Here is a 23,553-nt window from a genome sequence, read left to right on the forward strand (position 1 = left end):
GAGATTACAGCTTGTATGGGCAAGAGTTTCTCAAAGGTGGAGCAACCGTACATGACTCAATATATCTTTACGTTAAGCAAGAGCTACAATAGGCATGTTCCATCTTGGTAATTCCGACTAATCTATTTTCGACAAGCACAGAGAACACAATTTTTTTTTTCAAGTCAAGGAATATACATGACATTCAATAAAGTGTTGAAAGTGGAAGATCAGAACATGGAGGAATCATAATCCTTCAAGACTGATACCTCTATCCCTATTCACCAAAAATGGAACTGGAATGAAGTGCATTGTATCACTAAGGGATGGTCTTATACAACAGCTTCATTCACAAGAGCAGCTTGTTAATCTTTGACACTTGGAAAGTGACACAAATGGCAATTAAATTATTACGGTGACTCAATGTTAGTAATAAAGCTATTATCTTGTTTTGTTAAGATCTTCTTCAGTGCAATATAAAAACATAAAAAGGATTTACAGGAGCTACTGAGAGAGTTCATTTTGGATATATCATTACAAAAGACAAATTTAAACATGCAGAAAAAAACTCTATTAGATACGATTATAAATAAAGAAGTACAAGAAAATAGCAGGACCTAAGAGAGTAAATAGCATTAATATAAAACATTTCACTCAATGACAAAGTAATCCAAAATTCGCAATATTTCTCCTGTGAAAAATTAAATACATGACTACTGAATAACTACTAATTCTATGTGTTAAAAAAGGAAACCTGCTGAGCCAAATTTGCTGACAATGAAGTTGAGGAAACCAGAAGAAACCACATCATGAAGGTTCCTATCACCTACTCCAATGTCTAGAAAAGGTAATGATGGAAGACAACAAATATTAAAAATAGATCTTGACCCCCATGGAAAAAGCAGGAATTTGAAGACTTCTGGTAAAATCTTAAAATAGGCTGATGATTGGAAGAAAGACCAAAACATTACCTTCCCAGAAGCACAAAATAAAACTCTGAGGTAATCACTCCACCCTACTAGCATTTTACCGCTATTCAAATAAAATTGAAATTAGTAAGTCAGAGCAACATTTTTCAAGGGAAAAAAATTATAAAAATATTTGTATACAAATTCCTAAATACTAAAAATTGTACTAAAATATGTTTGTAAATGTACATATGTGTGTGTGCATTTATATTTCATTTAGCTGTAAAGACATCACTACAATCTAGATCTCAAATGGAAGATTCCCATTTATTTCAAATAGTCTAAAACACCAATAGGATTTAGCCACTTGAGCTGATTTAAAAAACTGAAGGCCTATAATATTGTTTCAATTTAACCATGCTTCAAAATGAAACTGTGTGGTAGATATTCGTAATTCTAATGATGAAATTTAGACTTGTTATAGAAGAAATGAACAACGCAACTGGGATCTAACTTTTCTCACTTTGCCTGTTCCACAGCAGTGCTCATCCTCTAGCAGCCCCACTTTAATGACAAAGATGATCATAAAATTTGGCTCAAGATAGCATTATCTTGTCATTCTACTCAACACTAGAATACATTAAGAATGAGGCAGAACTGTCCATCTGAGATACTAACTTGGACAAGAAATAAATACTTTGTTAGTGCTCTTTTAACACAAACTTTGACCAGATAAACTAGAAGTGAGTGAGCAAAGTTATATTTAATGGCCCTGTTTACTTCTGTGACTTTCTCTAGCTATACCTGTGTAGTGCAATCAGGCTCAGATTCTTCTGAATCAGAAATATCAGAGTACTCTGAGGATCCATTCCTGAGTTCTGATTTCACACTTTCAAAGAACACTGCAGAGAGAAAAATTAAAATATAAGACCCAACATTTATTACATACAATGTTTAACAGTTAATCCAGAAGTAAAGAACAAGAAACACACACTTAGTTTTTAACTGTCTGTAAAGAAAAGCACATCCAACACACTGATCTGGTTCACAAGTAAAGCCTGCTTAAAACTAGTGAGTTGCCTAATGTTGACGAATAGACTCCTCAAGCGACTGACTGGATGAAGCCAAAGGAAGAGACATCAGGTGAAACAGGAGCATATACTTTTTCTCTACTACAAAGCACATACTCCACATAATTTATGCTTTTGTATACAGGCCCGAGTCAGAGAAGTGGCCCTTAGAAAAAGTTAATTGGAAGTAATCTTCAGTGTTACTTTGTCTTAAGACTCTTTGAGCTTAGAAATTCCTTTTTAAAAATAAAAACAGTTACAAAGAAATAGTAAACATGCAAGTCAGAGGACATTTAAGTGATTTAAAGGTTAACGAAAAGATCATTGTGTTACTTGCAAATTTACTTTTACATCACAATTTACTGGCAGATTCTGCCCATTCTGTGCTACTACAAAGCTGCCACTCAAGGTTAAAATGCAGACCTGTTAAAGAAGATTCAAGTATTACTGTGATGATACCCAATATAGTTGCATTGGTTTTCATCACAGAAAGACCTGAAAGGAAGAGAAGAAATACCATGCTTTTTGCTAGTACTAAGATAAAGTACTAATCAGAAAATAAGGTGTCAAAATAAGACATCAGAAACACTGGCATATGACAAAGCAATCAATCAAATCAGCCACTTAGTCCACATGGTTTACTTTTTTAAGTGCAGAAAAAACTCAAACATGAAGTAGCTGAGCAGCTCGCAGAAGCACGTACTCTTAAAAGACACTGTATGTCCCAGACAACCATGACTAGGCAACACATCTGTACGTGTTTGGAATCCAAGGCTCAAGATCAGTGGGTTGTATGTGCACCTGTGTCAAGGCTGCTGGCAGAAACCTTAATTAAGTATAAATTTGTGGAAGACTATAATATACGGTTTAACTAGCAGAAATTTTTTGGAGAAAACCCGAATAGAATAAAAAAAATTATGAATATGTGTCCAAAAAGGTAGTGGATAAAGAAAGTAACATAAGTTCTTCAAGTTTTCAAGTACTTATGGTTTCAATATAAAACTATGCTGAAAGCAAACCAACATTTTAACTGTACTTCTCTTCATTCCAGAGCTAGTTTCTGATCTGTGTTGTTTTGTTTCAGCACAGTTTTATATGAAACTAGATAAACTGAATGCAATTCTTCATAATTCATTCATTATGCAAGCATAAAAGATGTACCTGTAACCCCATATACACTGCAATGCTGGTAGGATTTTGTTCCTATTGTAGACTGTGGCAAAGCTCACAGATAGGCATCAGATATATTCCAAGGGATATTATTAATTTCTAAACACTACATAAGCAGTAATTGTTTTTAGAGTCAGACGCAAGCTAAGAATGAAACCAGTTATCAGAAAGTGAGTAAAGTGAACATCTGGGACCAAAATCTAGAGAAGACTAATTAAACTTAAGCTAGTATTAGAACGAGCTGTGAGGACTATTGAAACACAGTAAATGAGCAACACCACTGTATATGAAGTTAAGCTAAGTAATGCTGAACATATGACAATAGAGTGAATATTCTAAATTACTGTAGCTGAAAAAAACCCAAGGGATTTCTGTTGATATCTCAAGCCTTTGGCTCATTTCAAAAAGGCAAACAAGATTCTAGGATAAGCAACAGCATGCACAATACAGAAAATAATACCGTATGTAGCTCAAATGAATTTTTCTTTGGACTACTGCCTTTCTCAAGAAAAGTTATGGCTCCACACACGTCCAGAGACTGGGAGGAATACTCCAGAAATTGGGCAAATGAAAACAGTTGTTACCAGTAAGAACAGGCTAAGCTACCGTGATTTCAAAAAAATATCTTAAATCACCTTCCCCTTCATCCACACAAAGTATCTTGCTCTAATAAGCACAGCACATGATCTTTGTCTCTCTGGTAACACCGGGTCACCATTTAGAACCAGGATCTTGGCATGACACACAAAGCTATACAGAGCTTGATCTGTTAAAAGGCATCTCTCTGTGGACATTGCCTCTTGGCCTAAATCCCAGTAAGAACAATGGCAGGTGGTAGCTGTTACAGAAACAGGTAGTTTCTTCTATGGAATTCTTGGAAGAAGAGTATCTTCCCTCTCTGTCTCTTTTTCTCTCTGTAGTCCTTCAGTTAAAGAAAAACAACCAAATGAAGGTGATCTTTAACATGGAAGTTTGAAGAGACTTACTATTCAACTAAAAATATCAGCGATAGTCCCGAGTACTCAATTTCTGGAAGAAGAATCTCAACGTTCATTACTAGTTCTAAGTACGTTTCCTACATTTAGATACACATTGCCATATTCACTCTGTATCAAATAAGAGCAACAACTTTGAAGAAAACCTACCATTTCTCTGTATGACTTAATCTTTGATTCAAGTGTAAAACTTAGTTTCATTTACTTAAATTCTGAAAGTGGAAAAAGGCCATACATGCTGAAGCCTTCACTCAATAAGCTGTTTGCCTTGTTGGTTCATGAGTACTCAAGAGGGACCTCTCTCCTGTGCAAATTTTTTAATACTGTTCTCTGTGACCTTTGGAAGTACAGTCAACAGGGATTACAAATTGCTTTATTAATGAAAATAATAAAATATTTTATCCAGACTGACAGACTCAAATGTTGTTACAGATTGTTGTGCAGGAAACTAAGGGAACTGTAAGTCTCTAGAGGAGTCTTATTATCTTAAGTGTTGATGTCAGTTTCCTAACACATACCCTCTGAGCCCTTGTAAACTCTACTGTGAAAGGATGTGACTTCTATAATTAAACTGAGAGCTGAACAGCTATGTCAAGGACCAATTTGTCACTGCACAAAGCCATGCTATTAAAAATAGGCACCAAAACCAGACATTCAGTATTGATACTTTACTAATGCACTGTGTGATCAGCACTGCTGAACACTTGGCAGGAGGGTTTGAGGGTACAGAAAGACTTAAAAAAATATTAACTACTAGTGAAGAATGGTTTAAAGTATTGGCAAGTGGTGTTAAAGTGTTTTACAGAAAACCTAAATTCTTCCCCAGCCTTGCAGATTACTGCCGAGGTTGAAAGCATAAGATTTTATTAATGTTAAATGATGTTTGATCACCTCTATGGAATAAACCTATTCATTAGCAAAATGTAAAAAATTGTATGGTCAAGTATGTAATCACCAAATGGAACAGAAAAGTGAGGTATACGATAGGTTTACAATTAGCTGTATGTTATGAACTTTTATCCTCTAGAGTGAATGATGTGATGAACTTTTCACACTTAAGTATATTTTGGTCAAGAAAAATCAGTGTTCTTATATTATGAAACAGATCAAAAGGAATAAATACTCATCCAGAACACCAACTGAATCTCCACTCCGAAAAACGCTGTACAGGGTATTCAAGATGGCACTAACATAAAAAGGTGAATTTACTTTCCTACTCTATCCTGTTCTCTTCTTCAGTAGACAGATAATATTTGACAAATGTTTTGTTGTAACTTCTAATATTACTTCTCTGATCTATTAGTTTATCCTCTTTACACTTAGGTAAAATTTCAGTCACAACTTGACAATAGTTAGACCCTCTTTAAGATCATCAAAACGTTCAATGGATAGGACTTAAGAGACAAGCTTACTGTTCAGTGGTTTCTGGGCATCTGCATTCCCTTCTCCTTCAGACCCTGAGGGCTGGTCTTCTACCTTAACAGTCGTCTTTTTTGACCTTGTTCTGTCATCTTCATCCTCACTATCTGCTGTGTAAAGACTTCGATCAGTAAATGGGCGTCTCTCATCTCTGTCTCACAAGAAAAAAAAAAAACAAACCAACATGTTATTCTTACCAACCTGAAGCAACTGTTTTAATTATTTACAACACACTCTTGAGATACAACAGTAATGTTCTCTTATGCTCACCTCTTCGTTCCAAATTGTACATATTCTTATTCTATGCCTGTCATTTCCACAAAGATGCAAAGTTTTACACCTGTGTATTTTTAATGAAAAATCACTCTAATAGATGGATACAAACCAACCATTTCTACTGTGAAGCATTCCCTTCAGTACAAACCCAACTGAGCAACTGAATGAAACGCTGTTTGAACAAAGGAACATACGAACATACGTAGATCACTCCATAACCGTGGCTCCACTAGGGGACAGCAGACACAAGGGACAACGCATTCCTTCAACATTCCTAACATGAATCTTACTGGTAGAAGGGAACCCAGAGCTCCACAAACAGAAATGTTATTAGCAATTAGCATGCTCCAGACCATAATGACTAGGAAGAAGTGATCCACAATCAACCCTTTGTACCTAATTATTCTTCCATTTGAGAGCAGAAGGCGAAGATCATTGTCTTTTGTTCGCCATTCAGGTACTGTAGAAGATGGCTGAAAGGGCTTGTTAAATCTCCCATTCAGTTTCGAGCTTGCGGTATCCTAAAGAAGTAAAAGCAATATTGCTTGTTATTTATTTCTATAAATTCAACTGGTTTTCCTGTACTCCACAGAAGTTTAAACTCAACATCAGGATGATTACCTTCCTGATAACCAACTGAAGAAAGCTCAGACAAAACATGTTTGGGTGTAAAAAAGAACAGACTGCACCTTCTCCTTCCCTGAATCATCAATATTCTCCTAAAATATCTGGAACAACTACAACTTCACTATAATACTCCTTTTATGTTTCCTTTGAAGAATTATCACTGTATTCAAAACAAAGAAATACCAATAGACGGGCAAGCCAAAAGTTGGGCTTGGAACTGATAAGGCAACTCCTGGATTGGATATCTGTTCCCTGGAATTAGTATCTCAAAACTGATTTACAGGACAGTAAAACATCAGTAATGCAAAGTAACCTGCCATAAGCAGAACTTTCTTAGCTCAAAGCCATTTGCATTTGACACATACTCTGAAGCAATCAGTGATACATTTATATGCCAAACCAGGAACATGTAAAACGGTATGGTTTTTTAACATGTTCTACATGTTAATACTGATAGTGAACAATATATTTGTACATTAAATGACGGTAACTAATACTCCTAAACATTTGTTTGTAGCAGTGAACTGCAGAGGTTAACTATTTGTCATAAAATTTAAGTTCAGCTTTCTGTCTTTGGGGAACGTCTCGAAATGAATGTCTCTTGTTCATGCCTTATGAAAATCAGTATCAGTATTTTTCCACTGTGACAGTCCATCCTGTCCCAACTAAATTTGTCAGCATTTGTTATTCTCACAAAGCTACTTATTTCCTTTCATAAAGCTACTTATTTCCACTCTCTCATTCCTCCTCCCATTTCTGTTGCTGTTTTGAAGTAAGGTCATCAAACCTGAAAAAAAGAATTTTTCAAGAGACTACATTTTACTTATTTATCACTCCATGATACCTTTGTAATACGACCACAAAGTCCACAGCCCCACAACGGAGACCAGAGGCAGCCTTAGGCTTACTGATAGCGAGGCACTGTCATACAGGAAACAGGAACACGACTGAAAACCAAGGCTAATCAAATCACAGTAACAGAACTATAAGAAAAAGCTATCTAAAAACACATAGCAAGGCAGGCTGGCTCAGAGCCTCACCAAATAAAGGTTCTGCAAGCTCCCTTTTCTTCACAGACCTGATTCAAAGTAGCACTTGAGAGCTACAGCAGTCCCAATCCAAAAACTATACTTGAAGTAGGTAGCAGATTCGGGGCGCCTTCTGAAACACAACAGTGAAGGAACCGCCACAAAAAAAAATGATCAAGGAAGAAAAAAATTCATTTCAGGAAAACTCAAAAGAAAGAAATTGAAAACAAATCTATCCATATCTCATATGACAGAGTAGTAGCCTGTATTCTTATGCCTGTTAAAAGCTTCTCCCTTTCAACAGAGATTAGAAATCCACTCTGGCTTTGTTTTTCTTGCACATAACTTAATACTTGCCTCCTCCCAAGGTGACATCTCCAGCCTTTTCAGTACCTCCCTAGTGTGGAGTTCAAGGATGTCCAGATTGGAAGGAGTTTTGGTGGCATGATCTCGCAGTTTCCTCACCCTTCGTCTGGAGTGGTGAGGCGAAGTTGTTTCATGCGAAGACCGTGAAGTTGGACACACACCGAGAATTCCCTGAGTTTTAACTAGTTTGCCGTTTTCCTCCTTTAATTAGAAACACATACTTCAGAACAGTCTCAGAGGAAAAAATCCACATATTTAAGTGCTGCTTCTTATTCATCTATTTAAATATAAATTATATATAGACCTTTTAGAGAAGTACTACATATTTCCTATGGATTTGATGTACAAGGCTTATTTCTATTGCACCTCTTTCCCATATACATACTCCCGTAATAGCAGTGCTTAACACCAAAAATTAACACCAAAACATAAGGTTTTATTCACAAAGGCAGCATAGGATAGACATGTATTCTACTCAGCAGATCACATCTCTCTTCAGTTCTCAGAACTGTTCTCTCCACATGCCAATGTGAGAATTTTTCATGAATCAATATTCATTAAGAAGAAAAAAACACTGACTATAACACAAATATCATTAAAACATCAGAAAAAGAACAAAAGAGATGACAACTGGACCAGAAATAATAACAGTATGACAATAGAATATGCATAGATTTTCAAATTAAACTCTGTAACAACATAATCACAGTAATTATTTTAAGTGGTTTTAAGTAAGAATGTATTAGAAATACTGACTTACAAGTAATTTTACCATTAAAAATATGAAAAACCCAAACATAGAATACCCTTGCTATACATTTTATCTGAAATGCTCATAGCTTAGTATTCCGTAGTTTTCCTCTTGATCTTCTAATATTAAATGAACATTAAAAAATTAAAGATTAATATGATCAATTAGAAGCATAACTACTATGAATTTCCCTGACCCAACGATTTTTTTTTTCCTGCAGACTTATGTAGGGTTGCCTCTGTTCTTACCTCTACAGAACGAATCACTTTTGAGAGCTCTTTTATGAGATGCCCAGGCCTAATGTTGTCTGGAATTTCAAAGGCATGTTCTGTTACAAGCTGTATGCAAAGAGGGAAGAAAAGATACTCAATTCATTTTTTTCAGGTAAAAGCAGAAGTAATACAAAAGAAATGTACAGGAGGGAAAAAAAAAAAATATTAATATCTGTAATAATGACTGCAAACTTCCAGAACAGATACACACACACATTGAGGCTTCCAGTTCAAGCTTTAGAAGGCAGCAGATATCCCTCAATGTGTCTCTTAAGAATCCAAGGAAGGGGTAATACAAAGCCATACTGACAACTACTTTATTTTTTTGTCCCCCTCAGTAGAGTAATCAGCTGCTTTTTTTTTTTTTCCTTTAGCAGAAACTTTAATAAGAGTCATGACCTTCAAAACAGCTAAAGACTAAGGGAATTTCACTGCAGCAAAAAATTTAATCTACAGAGCAAATAAAGAGTAATAATCAGTAACCAACATGCAGATTTTTAGACATCTGCTTCACATTTCACTTTAAAAAGTTACTTTCTTAGCTTATTTAGAATCTAGTAGGTTGGAGAAAGTGAGTTTAAAAAGTCATTCCCTATTAAAAAAATTTATGAAACCACAATAGTTTATGTTCCCTTTAATCCTCTGAAACTGTATCAGAGACATATTTCTGTCTCTGATAAAATATATATACTACCAATCTGAGTAAGTCCAAACACTCTACAGTTAGATCTAGTAAAAAGTATGTTTAATACTTTGTATGAACAGTTTAAATGTGCCTGAAAACACTTTCAGGTAAAATTAAACAGAAAAAATAACACTCAACTCATCGACCAGAATGACTGACATGAATTCTATCCTCTTAATCAGCTATTTAAATGGAAAAACATCCCACAAACACTTTCAGCTACCCATACTTCAAAAACAAGGTTCAGCAGCAAAATTATGGCTAGAAGCAATTTGATACTGCATGTGCGTTTCATTGAATGTGGCTTCCTCTAAGTCAACAAAACAAACGCTTGCTCCAAAAAACAACTTGGGTGTATAACCATGGTATAATTCATTTCAGTGCCATTAATTCTACAGGAAAGATTAAATCAGCTGCTATTGTTTACCATTGCTCATTCTTTGAATGCATCACCTCCACACACTTACACGTGGGAACACAGCACCTGTTACTAAACTGTATAATTTTTACAGTAAGTTACTGGTCATCTTAGGACCATTCAGTTCTTTCTACTTGAGGACTTCACTCTCCCAAAAGCCTTCCCGTCCATGAGGACTTCCAAGAGGGAGTGACTGATGCAATCCTCCACAAGACTGACTTCCAAGTTTTTCTGGTATAAAAATACTGAAAAGCTTTCCCAATGCAAACATTTTATATCAGAAGCACATTAGTTTGGCAGTATGATTTACGGTAACTCTCTGAGCAGAGTAAGTTCCACTGGCAAACTCACTTCTTTGCCACTATAAGAAGTATCTATTTATACCAAGGCTTTCTCAAGTAAGCTGTGGCAGCATAATTATTTTTTTAAAAAAGGGGGGAGAGAAAAGAAAGAGAGGCAGGAAGGCAGGAAGGAAGACTAAAAATTCACCCCAGCAACTTAAATACATGAACAAATTCAAATGGATACATAATCTAACAGTCCGACAGAAGGGAAGAATGTGCAGGAAATATAAATACCTACAGACACCATGCCTGAAAAATTATTATCATTATTAAATAACTTGGGTTTAAGTTGTCTCTGCATATTGGTTCTTGGAAAAGGAACAAGCAGCCTTTGGGACCGAAGAATTCTCCTGGAGTAAGGAGAACAGTAGCAACAAAATGGCCTAAGTATGTCAGATATAAATTGCAGGTAAAGAAAACAATAGAAAAAAAGCTGTGATTCATTCAAGAGTTTCAAGAAATGGTTTTGTAAATATTTTGGAAATATACAGAGGAAAAAGAAACTTGTCTTAAATCAAGAGATACAGATAAAAAAAATCCTGGCAGGTAAATCAATGCACCCATCTTTGGAGACTAGCATCACAATGAAGTATATCAATACTCAAAACCACACACATACACACACACACACACAAAAAGATAAAATAAAAATAATAAACCTCACATCCCTCACTCCTTATAAAAAAGAAACTGGCCATTTTTTTTTGTTTTACAACAGCTATTAATATCTTCTTTAAAAACAGAAAACAGTTGCCCAAAATCACCTTATTGGTACATGAATCAAACATCTGAACAACTGAATCTGAGACCTGTTGCTTATGCAAGCTGGCAGGAAGCCAGAGCTAAAATCCAAGAGCTCTGACAACTCAATAGGTCATCATAGTCATTGTTTACATCAACTAACATGCAGACTGATGATCTGCACCAAAATAATCTGAGAATACTCATACTGATAAAAGCCTTGCACAAACTGAATTCAAATCAAGACATGAAAACTAAAATAATTTTAGTAGCACTCAATCTCTATTCTCAGCATCTTGTAAATTTTGGCAGTTTTTAAATATTGCAGAAATGAAGATACTGCTGCCCTGCTGAAGCAGAGTTTTAATTTCTCCAGCAAGTAGTTTAAAACAATTCACTAAGACAATTCACTTGTCTTGAAAAGACATACTCCATGATACAAATGTGAAACCTCATGAGTAGGCTTCTCATTTGAGGAGTATTCATTTGTCATTTCTCTTTCAGAATCTCTCTGAAATCCCCAGCATGAGCAATCATACAGCAATGTACAAAGCTCCTCCTGCCTTCAGCTGCACACAACTACAATCCTATCATGCACATGGCCTGCTGCAAATAAAAGATTAGCTCTTTTACAAAGCAGCAGCTAGAAAAGATGAACACAAGGTACAAAACATGATAGCTTGTGGACAGCAGAAAACACTGAGTAGTTCACTGATGCTGCACGGTTTCCTCACAATTGACGTTTCTGTTCAGCCAGTAGTTTGGGAATACTCACAGGTCTCATTAATAAGCATTCAGAATGCAGCATGTGCAATTAGCTTCTTTGCACAAGAAAGTAGGAAACAGATCACAGTCTAAGTGATATAAATAAAATACTTAATGAGCTACAAGACGGTACACAAATGCTACAATACTGTATTACAGCAATCTAGAAAGAGGGATTCCAATCCAATTTCAAATCAAAATAAGGATTTATACGGGCTATGTTTGATCTCCGTTACCAGCAGTCCGATTACTTGGTTTGCTTATTACCCATACCACTAAGGGAGAAAGAGCTTGGATTCACACATGGTTTAACAGCTTAGGCACAATATCCTGTAAATACTGCTACACTGCTTACTAGCTAGTTTTGATCCAGAATGGCACAGACACTGGAGAACCAACTCCAAGGTGTTTCAGAGGGCCAGCAAAGGTTCACCTGGAATCAGTAACGCTACACAGGCTGGACTCCTGCAGCTTCCACACAAAGTAACCACCTCTGCGTTTGCACTTGGTGTTCAGTTCCTCAAAGCTCATTACGCTGGATGCAGCACTGTGCAAATATCGTACCTGTTGTATAGTAAGTTCTCTTACAAGGAGAACTTCTGTGCAGAAAGACCAAATGAGATCCCCAAGAGCCAGTTCAAGTCAGCATGGCCAGAAAAAACCTAGAATTAATAAGCTCAGTCAGAACCAAACTGCCTGTCAGTGAACAGCACTTCCCAGAAGCACCGGTTCCAAGAGGACTGATTAGCTCAAGGCACATGATAAAACACATGGAGTTAGGCCAGACCCAGTGCTGTGCCAAAACAAATAAGCTTTCCTGGAGAGTGGAGCACCAGCAAAGCCAGCATAGACAAGATATTAATGATTTTACAAGAGTCAGCCAATGTTCAACAGGGATGGTATTCAACTGAAGTTAATGTCCTCATCTGAATCTAAACTAACTCTTCAGCAAGACAGGCATACCTGAAATGTGTTCTCCAAAGTACTGACGTTATTGGAAAATGCTAAGTATCAGGGCATTCCATCCCTCCATTGCCTCAGACTAGAATGAATCAATTATAAAGCCAGATTTGTTAGAAAAAAGCCCCACACTATCTGCTTATCCTCTAGCATTCTTATTCCATCCTGAGGTGAAGCAAGATTCTACTTCTATCAGCTAAAATACAAAGCTTATTATTAATTGGTCTAAAAAGACTTTATTAGCATCATGGAATACAAAATTGTCATGATGCTTCTTCTCCAGATCAGCAGTATATAATCACCACAGAGTCTTTCAGTACTCATTAATGGATGAAAATAATCTTAAACTTCAAAAGGGGATAGGACCTTCACTTACTTCTAAATCAAACTAGAGCTCACCAAAATAGCAAACAACATCACTTATACTTACTTCTTTTTTCATCCATAATTTTAAAGCAGTAAGTAAAGCCTTCACTCCTTGTACTAAATAGCTTGGAGGCTGGAAACCATCTTCCCTCAGTTCTAAAAAGGATACAGACACCAATTTAGAACCACATTAACAGTGAAAACAATAGAATGATACCTACCTTTCAGCCAATAACGTTGCACAAAAAAGGATAAATTGTGCAAGCAAATGAAACACGACATCCTGTATTTGTGTGCATACCGTAACAAAACAACCCAGCCCAACACTGAAGTGATGCTATGCAAAATCTTCCTTTCCTTTTTGACTTATTCTTGCATGAATTGGAGATAATTTACAACATAGTAAAGGTCAATTAGACCAAAACAGATCTCAAGTACAGAACAAGAGAAAACACCTTTGAAAAAAGAAATCACTTTTACTTCATTCAGAAATATTTTAGTCAAAGGGAACCAGAAGGATGTGGGATGTAGCTCTAAATTACAATTCCTATTGCTTATTCCCATACATACAGCAAATGGTTCAGTGGCACACTTCCACTCCCCAAATATTTTCTGACACCCTTCCAATTATCACAGTTCTCCCTCATGCAGTTGACATCATTTTTCCTCCCAAAAATCAAAGGGAGCAAGGGGTGGAAATCACTCTGCTACAGAAGCTGCTCTTCTTAAGAAAGCTGGTGCTCCCAAGGGACTCCAATTCCTTTTCAATTTTCTCTTTTCCTTCATGGGGAAAAAGAGAAGGAAAAAGACAAACACTCCATAAACAGTCAAAAGTAGACTGCAATCTCTCTCCATGTTCCTGACAAATATTTCCACTTGTCAACAGCAAACTGACCAATACTAGGGATATTCGGCTCATTTTATTCCCTTAAAAGAATACACTAATAAACCATATTCTGATGGATAATGTATTAGTCTGCTGGCAGAAAAAGGGAAGTTTGTTACTAAACAGCTGTTCTTCCCTCAAAGATGCCTCCTACTTGTTAAAGGGTACGAGGAGTGGCAGGCCTTTGAGTTGCAGCAGAAGTCTTCCTGCCCACTAGCTGACTCAGTTGATAGAATTTTGAGAATACAATGCAGCACCACAGGCTGGATTTTTTAGTTGCAATAGAAAAGACTGCATGGCATAACAGTAATAAAAATTAACGAGTATCAGATGAATAAGTTACCTAATCTGAAGCCCCAAGAACTATGAAGAGAAACAGCTTAGGTGAATGCCACAGCACTTAAAGTATCATAAAACACTTCTTGCCAATGAAAAGACAAAGTCAAAATGTTTATGACCTTGTTATCATTTTATAAAAATAACCAGAAAAACACATTGTGCTGATTTTGCTTACTGACCTGAATTTCACACAAAGTACTGCTAACCACCATCCACTCAATGTTTTACAAGTTGGTCATCACCATACCTTTCATAACCAAACTGGTATCACCCCTTATTTATTAAACAACAGATTCTTACTAGTAAACACCTAATTCACATGAGTCTGTCTTGATGCCAAAGCCCAACAAAATCTTCACTCTAGTCATGGAAACTTCAGTTTTTACTTTTTATGATAAATTCATAGATTATAGCATTGCTCTGCAACAAAATATCTGCTAAGCCATAGATTAAAAATAAAATGAGAATAAGCTTCATACTCATCCTCTATGACACAAGTCCCAAGAAGCTCCTAGTCTATGTACTCAAGGAGTCATGGTATAAAAAGGGGAGAGGGAAGAGTCGAGGAAACAGACACTGGAAACTATTAGTATTTAGCTAGATAATATAGAAACGTATATCCCACTGCTTTTCCAGTAGAAATACAGCTCCTATTGTGTTCTGATGAGTTTGTAAGTTTTAGATACACAGAAGTGAGACCAAACAAAGTAAGCTTTCAAGAAGAAAATACTCTTTTTTTTTTTTTTTTAAAGGAAAAAATTTTTGCAAGTTTGTTCTGCTTGTTAAGATTTCCGAGTTGCTTTAGGTTTCTAAAACTTTCAACGCTTGTTTGGAAACAAGGGTTGTTCAATGCCTTAATCTGCTGAAAGGAGAATAGATAATTTTCAGTAACTGTGACTGTTTCCCTATTAGAAAAAGGTTACATGAGATTCTGATCTCTTGAGAAGCTGGAGCTGAATTCAGCAGCCTCCTCTGCAAGTTGATTTCTCTCTGTTGAAATACATCATTTGGAATATGACATTTACTATTAAGATTAAACAGAGCAGGCAGAGGGCAATATACTCGAGGAAAAGAAGGTGAAGTCAGACAGGCACTTTTCTCAAGCTCAATTATACGTGGGTACAGATAGAGGAATTACAGGACTAGATGAGGAGTTTGGAAAGGACCAGCAGCTGTCAAGAACATCAGGCTGTTGAGATGTCTATTGATAAGCACTGATATAAATGATTTAACACAGCTTATAGGAACTGATGCACCTTTTCTACAAAAGCCCTCACAGACACCTTTCCCTTTACCACAAAGAGCAGAACACAACAGGTGTTTTGACTGAAAAGGTCAGAGAAAATTGTAGAAGTGCAAGAAAACCTCTTCATTCAGCTGTGAAGCCACAACAAGAAACCCACAGGTACAAGTTAGTGGGATCATATAAGGAGTCATTTGCTGAAATGAGAGAAACGCTATCAAAGGGTACTTAAAGATTTAAATGATAAAGAAGAAACCTGAATGAAAAACTGATGTCACTGAAGTAAGCTTTCTATTTTCCTTAACAAGGTCTTGACAGATAATGGCAAATTAATCCTGTTTGACTGGCAGTATAATTGCACTGTGCCAAAATCTCAGATACTCTGTCTTGATGATCTAGAATGTTTTCATTGACCATTACCAGCACTGGATGAAAATCACTAATAAAATAGTTCAAAGGTTCCAGCAGCATGCTACAAAGTGCTGGTTACATGCACCACCAAGTGCACCAAGATTTCCACAGTGCAAGTCACCCTAAAAGCCTTTGATCACTGAAGTAGTTTTCAGAAAGATCATTTACTAAAACCAAAAATTGCTGGATCTAGAACTGTCATAGTGTAGTATTCACTAAAATTTAGTTAAAAGAATAATGTGACATTTGAAAGAAAAAAAAAAAAAAAAGGAATAGGAATTCAAGTCTAGTTTTCCAGCTTAAAAAATTTCATCTGTTCATACAACAGCAGTATAAATTTTCTCCATTATCAATGAAGAGAAAAAATAAATAAATGAAAGCAGATACATGTGTATCTCTTAAAATAAAACAAGGATTACCTTTCAATGTTTCCAGTAAGTTTTTGGCGACAAACCAACAGATGGCTTCAAAGAAAGGGAATTTGAAAAGATCTGGGGTTTTTAGCCTCTTCTCCATTTCATAACACCTGATTAAATAGAAATATTACACAACATTAATGTTTTAATTGTGACATTCATTATTCAACTACGTAATCATTCAAATTTACACAATGTCCAAAATAAAATAACATAACCATGGCCATGATAAATAAAAGAAGTCAAGTACCACATAGTTAAATCCCAACAAGACCACAGACAAGACTGAACTCTGGTCTCATCCAGGCTCTGACCTTATCAAGTTTGACTGCGGCACTTCTAAGAATAAAGTTGGACTTCATAAAACTAGGATACAAACCCAATGTGTGATCTTTTAACAGATGGAATTTTATCAGGATTCCACTGTAATAAATAAAAACAATATGTTTAGAAGACAGCTCCACATCTTGGACAAAAACTAAATACAGCTGCCCTTAGAGCAATGCTGACTTGAGGAGGCTCATTTCAAAACTCAAGTGTTGCACACCTGGGCTTGCTTAGTTTTGTTTTAGTCACTTATACTAATCTCCAAGGGGAGTTTTTTTGTGGGGTTTTTCCCCCCCAATTCATTTAAATTCTTGCATACCCTTCATTTTGCTTTTGAAACAAACTTTGCAGAAGTGAAGTAAGAGTATGTGCTTGATGCATTCTAATTGAAAATGCCACTATTGTCTATTTGAGAGCCTGTACTGATTTGATCCTGGTTAAGAGCATGAAGAAAAATATCTATTGAAGAATATCCTACTTAACCGAGGAAAAGGTATAGGAAGAGCTGAGACTAACCTGAGCTGCATGCCAATATTGAGGTTGTGCAAAAAGTTTCCTCCAAAAGCCATACAATCCTGAGATGTGAGCACAGCATGAATCCAGCCTGAAATGACAGATTCGGAAACTTAATACATACATATAAATTATTCTAAGATTGTTTTTAAATACTTATATAAGTAAAAATGCTGTACCCAGAAACAAAAAAGCAAACAAATTTTTATTCTGTGCTAGAAACAAGTAATCTAAATTTTAACAACATGAACATTACAGTGTTTAAGAAATCTAGTGCAACTATAGTTTTCTGAAGAAGCTAAGACATTTTTCATGGTGGGGGGTGAGTGGGAGAGGGTGGGCTGGATGTAAGATTGCTAGTTATTTTTCAAGTAAAAATTCCCAAAAGTTTTCCCTCCAATGAACAAAAATAAGTTAGTCAGGAAAGGAAAAATATATTGAACAAAAGTCATGTCATAAACCAGAAATTATAATCCTTTCAATACTTACACGTTGCTTACAGTAACTGAGCTGTTTGCACAACATAAAAGTCAGTTAACAATACCGAAGTTACTCAAATAAGAATTCAGATATGTTCCATAAATTACCCTAAACACAGTCATCCTAATTCCAGCCAAATTATCATCTGTTTAAAACCTGGTCTAGGCACTCTGACTATATAAATTTGTCACATAATTGAAATATTGTCCTTGTGAATTCCACTATTCGTTATGGCAAAGCACAGCCAACATTATGCTATCAATTAACTGGTTACTACTGGATAATTTCAAGTAAGTACACAAAAGAACTTAAGCTATTAACTTTAAAGGTAACTGTTTTTAATTGGGAAGCTTATATCGTGCAGCCTTAACATAATTAGACTACAAACAGAGTTTCTTCTTTCAAGATTTTTTTTTCTGGTTTTGCATGCATACAGATGATCTTTTAAAAAAAGATGAGTTGACCATACATTTGCAGATTACTTCATAGTTTGACTGAACGTAGGGCAAGAGGTACAAACACAGGAAGCTCCCCAGCTTGAAGCAAGATCAGACCAAATCATAAAAAAATATGTATTGCAAACTACCATTAAATCCATGCCCTAATTCAGTTAAGAACAACCAGTTTGAGTGAGTTTTTGTGGTAACACATGTTAAAAGATCCGAAACCTAGCAACTATGCTGACTAAGCAACATGCCTACTTGGAGGGAAGCTACACAATGGTATATGAGAGAATGTATAATACGATGCTGCATGCAGTATAAAGGGTTTTTAATTTTATACATTGTTCAGTTTTACTTCTGTTCTTTGAGAAGTTCTGTGCAATGAAGATTGCCTTGTATTACCAGCTGCACTTTGCACTTGTCAATATGGTTTCAGTTTTTCACACTCTTACCATCATCACAGTAGATTAATACCTCTGACTCTCCAAAGAACGTATGTATTTCAATTCTTTAAACAGACATATCCCCAGACACTGACAAAACTGACAACAAAACCTCATCACTATTGCTTAAACACCAAGGATTTTTATGGCATACCTGCATCAACTAAAGGATTTAATTTTTTTACATTCCTACTTGCTATTTTTATGCTGTAGTTTTAATCAAGATCTATGTAACAAGGCAAAAAGTTGGTGTAGACCACACAGAGTATCTTGAATAATATTTAAATAACTCTCAAGAGCCTCCCAGTAGGTGCTATTCATCTACATGCAAGACTGATTTTAAATCAGAAATCTACTCTGAATGTATTTCAGAGATCATAAAATAATTATTACATGCACTAGCATCAGCACAAGCAGGAACAGCAAAAGTGATTTTCAGTAGATACAAGGGTTTTTTTAAAGCCTTTAATTTGTCTTACAGAATTACCCATTTTTTAAACGCCTGTCTTGAAACTTAGTTTAATTTATTGGTTCTTACACTATACTCCAACATACATATATAAATATTTATGTGTGTGTACATATACACATGTATATGTACACACAGACAAATACACATATACATTAGAAAATGTTATAATACTTTTCTTTTGGGTGACATTGTAGTGAAAGCCCAGATTCATCTGATTACTTGGGAAGCAGGAACTATTTTCAGAGATCTGTGGGTCACATTGAAGTTCTTCGTTCTGTAATTCTGCATTCTTTGTTCATAGATGTATGACTTCACACTTAGATAAATGGAAAATTAATGTAATCTCTTGCCAAAAACACATGTTTTTTAAAAGCTCTGGATGTTCAGGAATGTTTAGTGCAAATATAGCTCCTCACCATGTAGTATTTATTCTTCACAAGCCATGAACTAGAACAGTAAACACCAAACCCCACAAATAGAGAACAGAGCTACACGAAAAATGTAGTAGTCTAACTAGGAAGTTATAGTTACATAGGACAGATTAAGGTACTGACCATATTTCTTTGAGGCCTATTCCAGAAGCAGTACTGTGCACCCTTTTCTTTCTCCATGTATTTAAAGCTTCCTCCCCCCCAAAAAAAGGAAGCTAGTACCCGTACAAATCTTTAGTAATAAAATAGTAAAAAGTATTTATATGGATGAGCTGGATAAGTGAAAATACAAGAAACTAACTGGCACTCCCTTCATTGGCAAAATATGCTTTGTTTATTAAAGACTTCAAAGTTTATGGTATTTGGGAGTTTGGAGGTGTGGGGGTGGTGTGCTTTGTTTGGAGGATTTTTGTGGGTTTAATTGTTTTGGTGTTTCTTTTTCTTAAAAATGTCCTGTAAGTTATCAGATGCTATTAGGTGACAGTTAAAAGAAATGTTAAAGAAAACCAGAAAAGACCATGCCTCTGCATCATTTTTAAAGGAAGCTGCTGAAATGCATTTATGAACTCTACAGTTTCATAAACCATATATACAGGTATCCTTTTATTTTTAATAAAAGGAATTAACATTTGAATTAAATTATGTATTCTTCAGCTTTATTTAGGGACACTTTCATTTTGATTCAGAGTCTCCACTGGCTCCACCCAGTTTAGATGTTCCTGCTGACAGAAGACAAAAAAGGAAAAAAAAGAAAAACAAAAAAAAACCACCCGACTTATTTTACATCCTCTAGCCTACAGCATAAGAAGTTTACATGTTCTTGTAATAATTTTGCCTAATAGGTCTTACAATATTCAAAAGCTGTAAAAACAAAGCTGTATTATACAATTAAGATAAGAATTTAGTCTGGATCTCTATCAAATGGTGAAAAATGCGTGTTCTATGAATTGGAACTATTTCCCTGATATCCAAATTAAGTTTTTATTTGTTATCTTAAAACTGTTTAACAAACACCCTTTCTTTCCCTAATAACTGGTATTACTGCCAGGCAATCTAAAAAGCTAAGTACTTGTTTTGAAAAAAATGTAAATTTCTGAATTTATTATTCTCTTTTATCCAAAACTTTAGAAGAAACCAAATGCTGGTAACACAATCATTTTAGGATACCCTTAACTCCTGGTAATTAAGCATCTTAAGTCCTAGTAGTAAGGGTAAAAATCTTACCTGTTGGAACAAATAAAGTGTGTCCTTGCTTCACAACACATTTGTAACATTTGTCAACTTTGTCCCCAAAATATACTTCACTCTGGGTTACAGAGGAACTCCAAGACTCATACAGAGCCAAATTTTCATCCGTGGGCTTGATCAAATAGAATATCTTCTCACCCTATTAAACGAAAAAATCAAATAAATGAATGCCCTCCTGTAGGCATACTACAACCTCTGAGCCACTCCTAAATGAAGTAACAGATGAATCTAAATGCTAAGAATTCCATACGTGCACTGTGGAATGTTAGGGCTTCCCAGCCCCAAGTATTTCACAGTTGTAATCCACCAAAAGCTTAGTCAACAGTACACGAACCTGTTGGTGTCTTGCGATGTAAAAGAAACAAACCAAACAACCAGAACTTTTCACTGGAGCATAAAAAATTCCAACTTTTATAAACAATTTATGGATACGTGCACACATGCCAAATGAGAAAATATAAAATCAAATTGCCTCTTCTATGATGTATATATGGTCAAAGTTTGTGAGAATAAAAAAGTTGAGTCTGTCAACGATTTTCATTCATTCATTTTTTTCCATACTAAAACATCACTATATCACCTACCAGTCTACTAAAATGATCAGCCAATCAATTATAGTCTAGAAGTTACCAACAGCATGCTAAAATAAAAGCATAAAAATGCAACACCAACAATCAGTAATCGACTTTCAAGTTCTTCCCCCAGCTTTTTAAACACAGAATGCCATACAGGTGATAATGCCACGGAAGAAGGCAGCACACTGAATAAACTTTGTTTTGCATAGTCATAAATCAAGAAGCCTTCATACCCAGAGAACATGGTACCAAACTGACGTTCCTCCAAAATCGATATGAAAATCGGTATAGCTGTCCTGGACACCCATCAAACAATACTTCTGAACAAAAGGCTTAGGGAAGACGGAATCATCTGGCCAATAATTTTCCACCCATGAAAGCTTTCTGGCAATATCTGGTACTTCCACTAATTCAGACATCCTTTATAAAAAAAAAAACCAAAACCAAACACAAACACACAAGAAAATAACCATTATCATGAGTAAGCACACCTCTTTTTAAATGACAGCTTTAAATTTGTTTCCTACAAAGTTATTATTTATGAATTAATAAAAATGTTTTATACCCACTTTACATCACAGTAGCTGTCTATATAAAATACACAGTCTCCTATCTTTCCCGCTACAGACATTATGTTCCTACAAATATTGTTCAGCTTAGTAAAAACCACTTCCTACATTTAAGGAATTGAAATCAATACTCACTTTGTGTCCGAGAATTCCAGGCTGATCACATTCAATACTTTTGGTCGGTCAGGATTTGTGAAATATTTAATATAATTATGGAGCTTCATTTTACTGTCTGCTTGTCTTGCTACATCTATTACATCTATCACTTTGTCGCCACCTGCGAAAAATAGGATGATTTTCTTAAACCTATCACAGATAAAACCAGCCAATTAAGGTATTTAAGAGAAATTTAACTTTTTTCCTACCTTTATCAAAACATTTATGCTCAAAAACTCCACTACCATCAGTATTCTCTTGGAACAGGGACAGATCAGTATAAATGAACTTTTTATTAGGTCTAACTTTAATTGCTATAATCAGCTAAGGACAGAACTGAAAACACTAAAAATAAATCCTCTTTCCTGTGGTTAACCAAAAAGAAAAAGAGCAGTACAGAATGACTGCAAATGGTTTAAAAAAAATGGAGTGTGTAGCTTCAGTTGGAAAGACTAGCATAGAGAAAGTTATTAAGGAAGATCTATTCCTCACTCTTCCTATTAATCATCGCTACAGCACTTGAATATTTAACAGAAGGACCACTGAGAATTCTTCACAAATAATAAATCCTATTGCTCACAGCTTGTAATTATTAGCAAACTGGACTAAACTTGTGCCATAATTGTAAGTTATTAACATTAAAAACTGTGCAGGTATTCCTTTGTAAACATTTTACAAGCCCATCCCTACCCCCCTAATATATACGTGTTAACTTTATAGCACAGTAGCTTCATTGAATGGTCATGAGTGTCCTTCAGATCTGAAGACAACAAGGATTGGTTGTAAAAGATGTGATATTTAAATGATACATTGCAGAACTACACAAGCAAGAAGCAACCTTTAGCCGAGAGAAAGGATTAACAGCAACATTGTAATAATTGTTTTACATCCATTTAGTTATACAACGGTTCGACAATTTGACAATTAATTGTGGAATGCTGAAACGTATCTAGATGTACATTATAAATGTGATTACTCTAAAATTACAAGTTAGTATCATCTTGATAAAATTCCAGTTAGAATAGTACTTATACAGTTTTCTTCAATAACAGAAAGGTAAATCTGTGACATTCCAATTTCTTCCCTAAACTAGAGAACCTGGCAGGTCAAAATATATGTATGAGAATTAGAAGATCAAGTCTCTCTAAATCTGAAGAGGCAGTATTACAAATGAAAATATTTGGAAGTAACAATATTATAATTGCACTTTAAAGCAGAACACATTACTTTTCTAATCATCATAATGGTAACAACATTCCATACACTACGTATTTCCTATAGTCAGTAGGTTTTCTGTCCATCAACATTTTATGATGCCACCTTTCAGCACACATCATTATATTAGGTTATCAAAAGAATACAGACAAGGCCAAACACTGTACTCCTACCAAGTATCTACCACACAATGAAAAAGGAGAAAGTAAAAAAAAAAAAAAAAAAAAAAAAACCAACAAAAAAACC

At 35.4% G+C, this 23,553-nt stretch overlaps 1 protein-coding gene across 2 annotated transcripts in view; it reads right to left on the reverse strand.

Moving 5' to 3' along the window:
- The window catches only part of KDM7A (lysine demethylase 7A), a 70,414-nt gene that overhangs the window by 10,744 nt on the left and 36,117 nt on the right, over positions 1-23,553 (reverse strand). For both annotated transcript variants that reach the window (XM_037387681.1, XM_037387680.1), the window contains exons 5-15: positions 22,072-22,213; positions 21,601-21,787; positions 20,769-20,931; positions 17,279-17,366; positions 16,439-16,545; positions 13,205-13,296; positions 8,838-8,927; positions 7,830-8,039; positions 6,214-6,338; positions 5,535-5,692; positions 1,692-1,789 (exon numbers count right to left, since the gene is read on the reverse strand). In XM_037387681.1, coding sequence (XP_037243578.1) covers positions 1,692-1,789; positions 5,535-5,692; positions 6,214-6,338; positions 7,830-8,039; positions 8,838-8,927; positions 13,205-13,296; positions 16,439-16,545; positions 17,279-17,366; positions 20,769-20,931; positions 21,601-21,787; positions 22,072-22,213 — 1,460 coding nt within the window. The remainder of the gene's footprint in view (positions 1-1,691; positions 1,790-5,534; positions 5,693-6,213; positions 6,339-7,829; positions 8,040-8,837; positions 8,928-13,204; positions 13,297-16,438; positions 16,546-17,278; positions 17,367-20,768; positions 20,932-21,600; positions 21,788-22,071; positions 22,214-23,553) is intronic.

Source organism: Falco rusticolus, chromosome 5 (assembly GCF_015220075.1).
Source record: "Falco rusticolus isolate bFalRus1 chromosome 5, bFalRus1.pri, whole genome shotgun sequence".
Classification (NCBI taxonomy): Eukaryota; Metazoa; Chordata; class Aves; order Falconiformes; family Falconidae; genus Falco; species Falco rusticolus.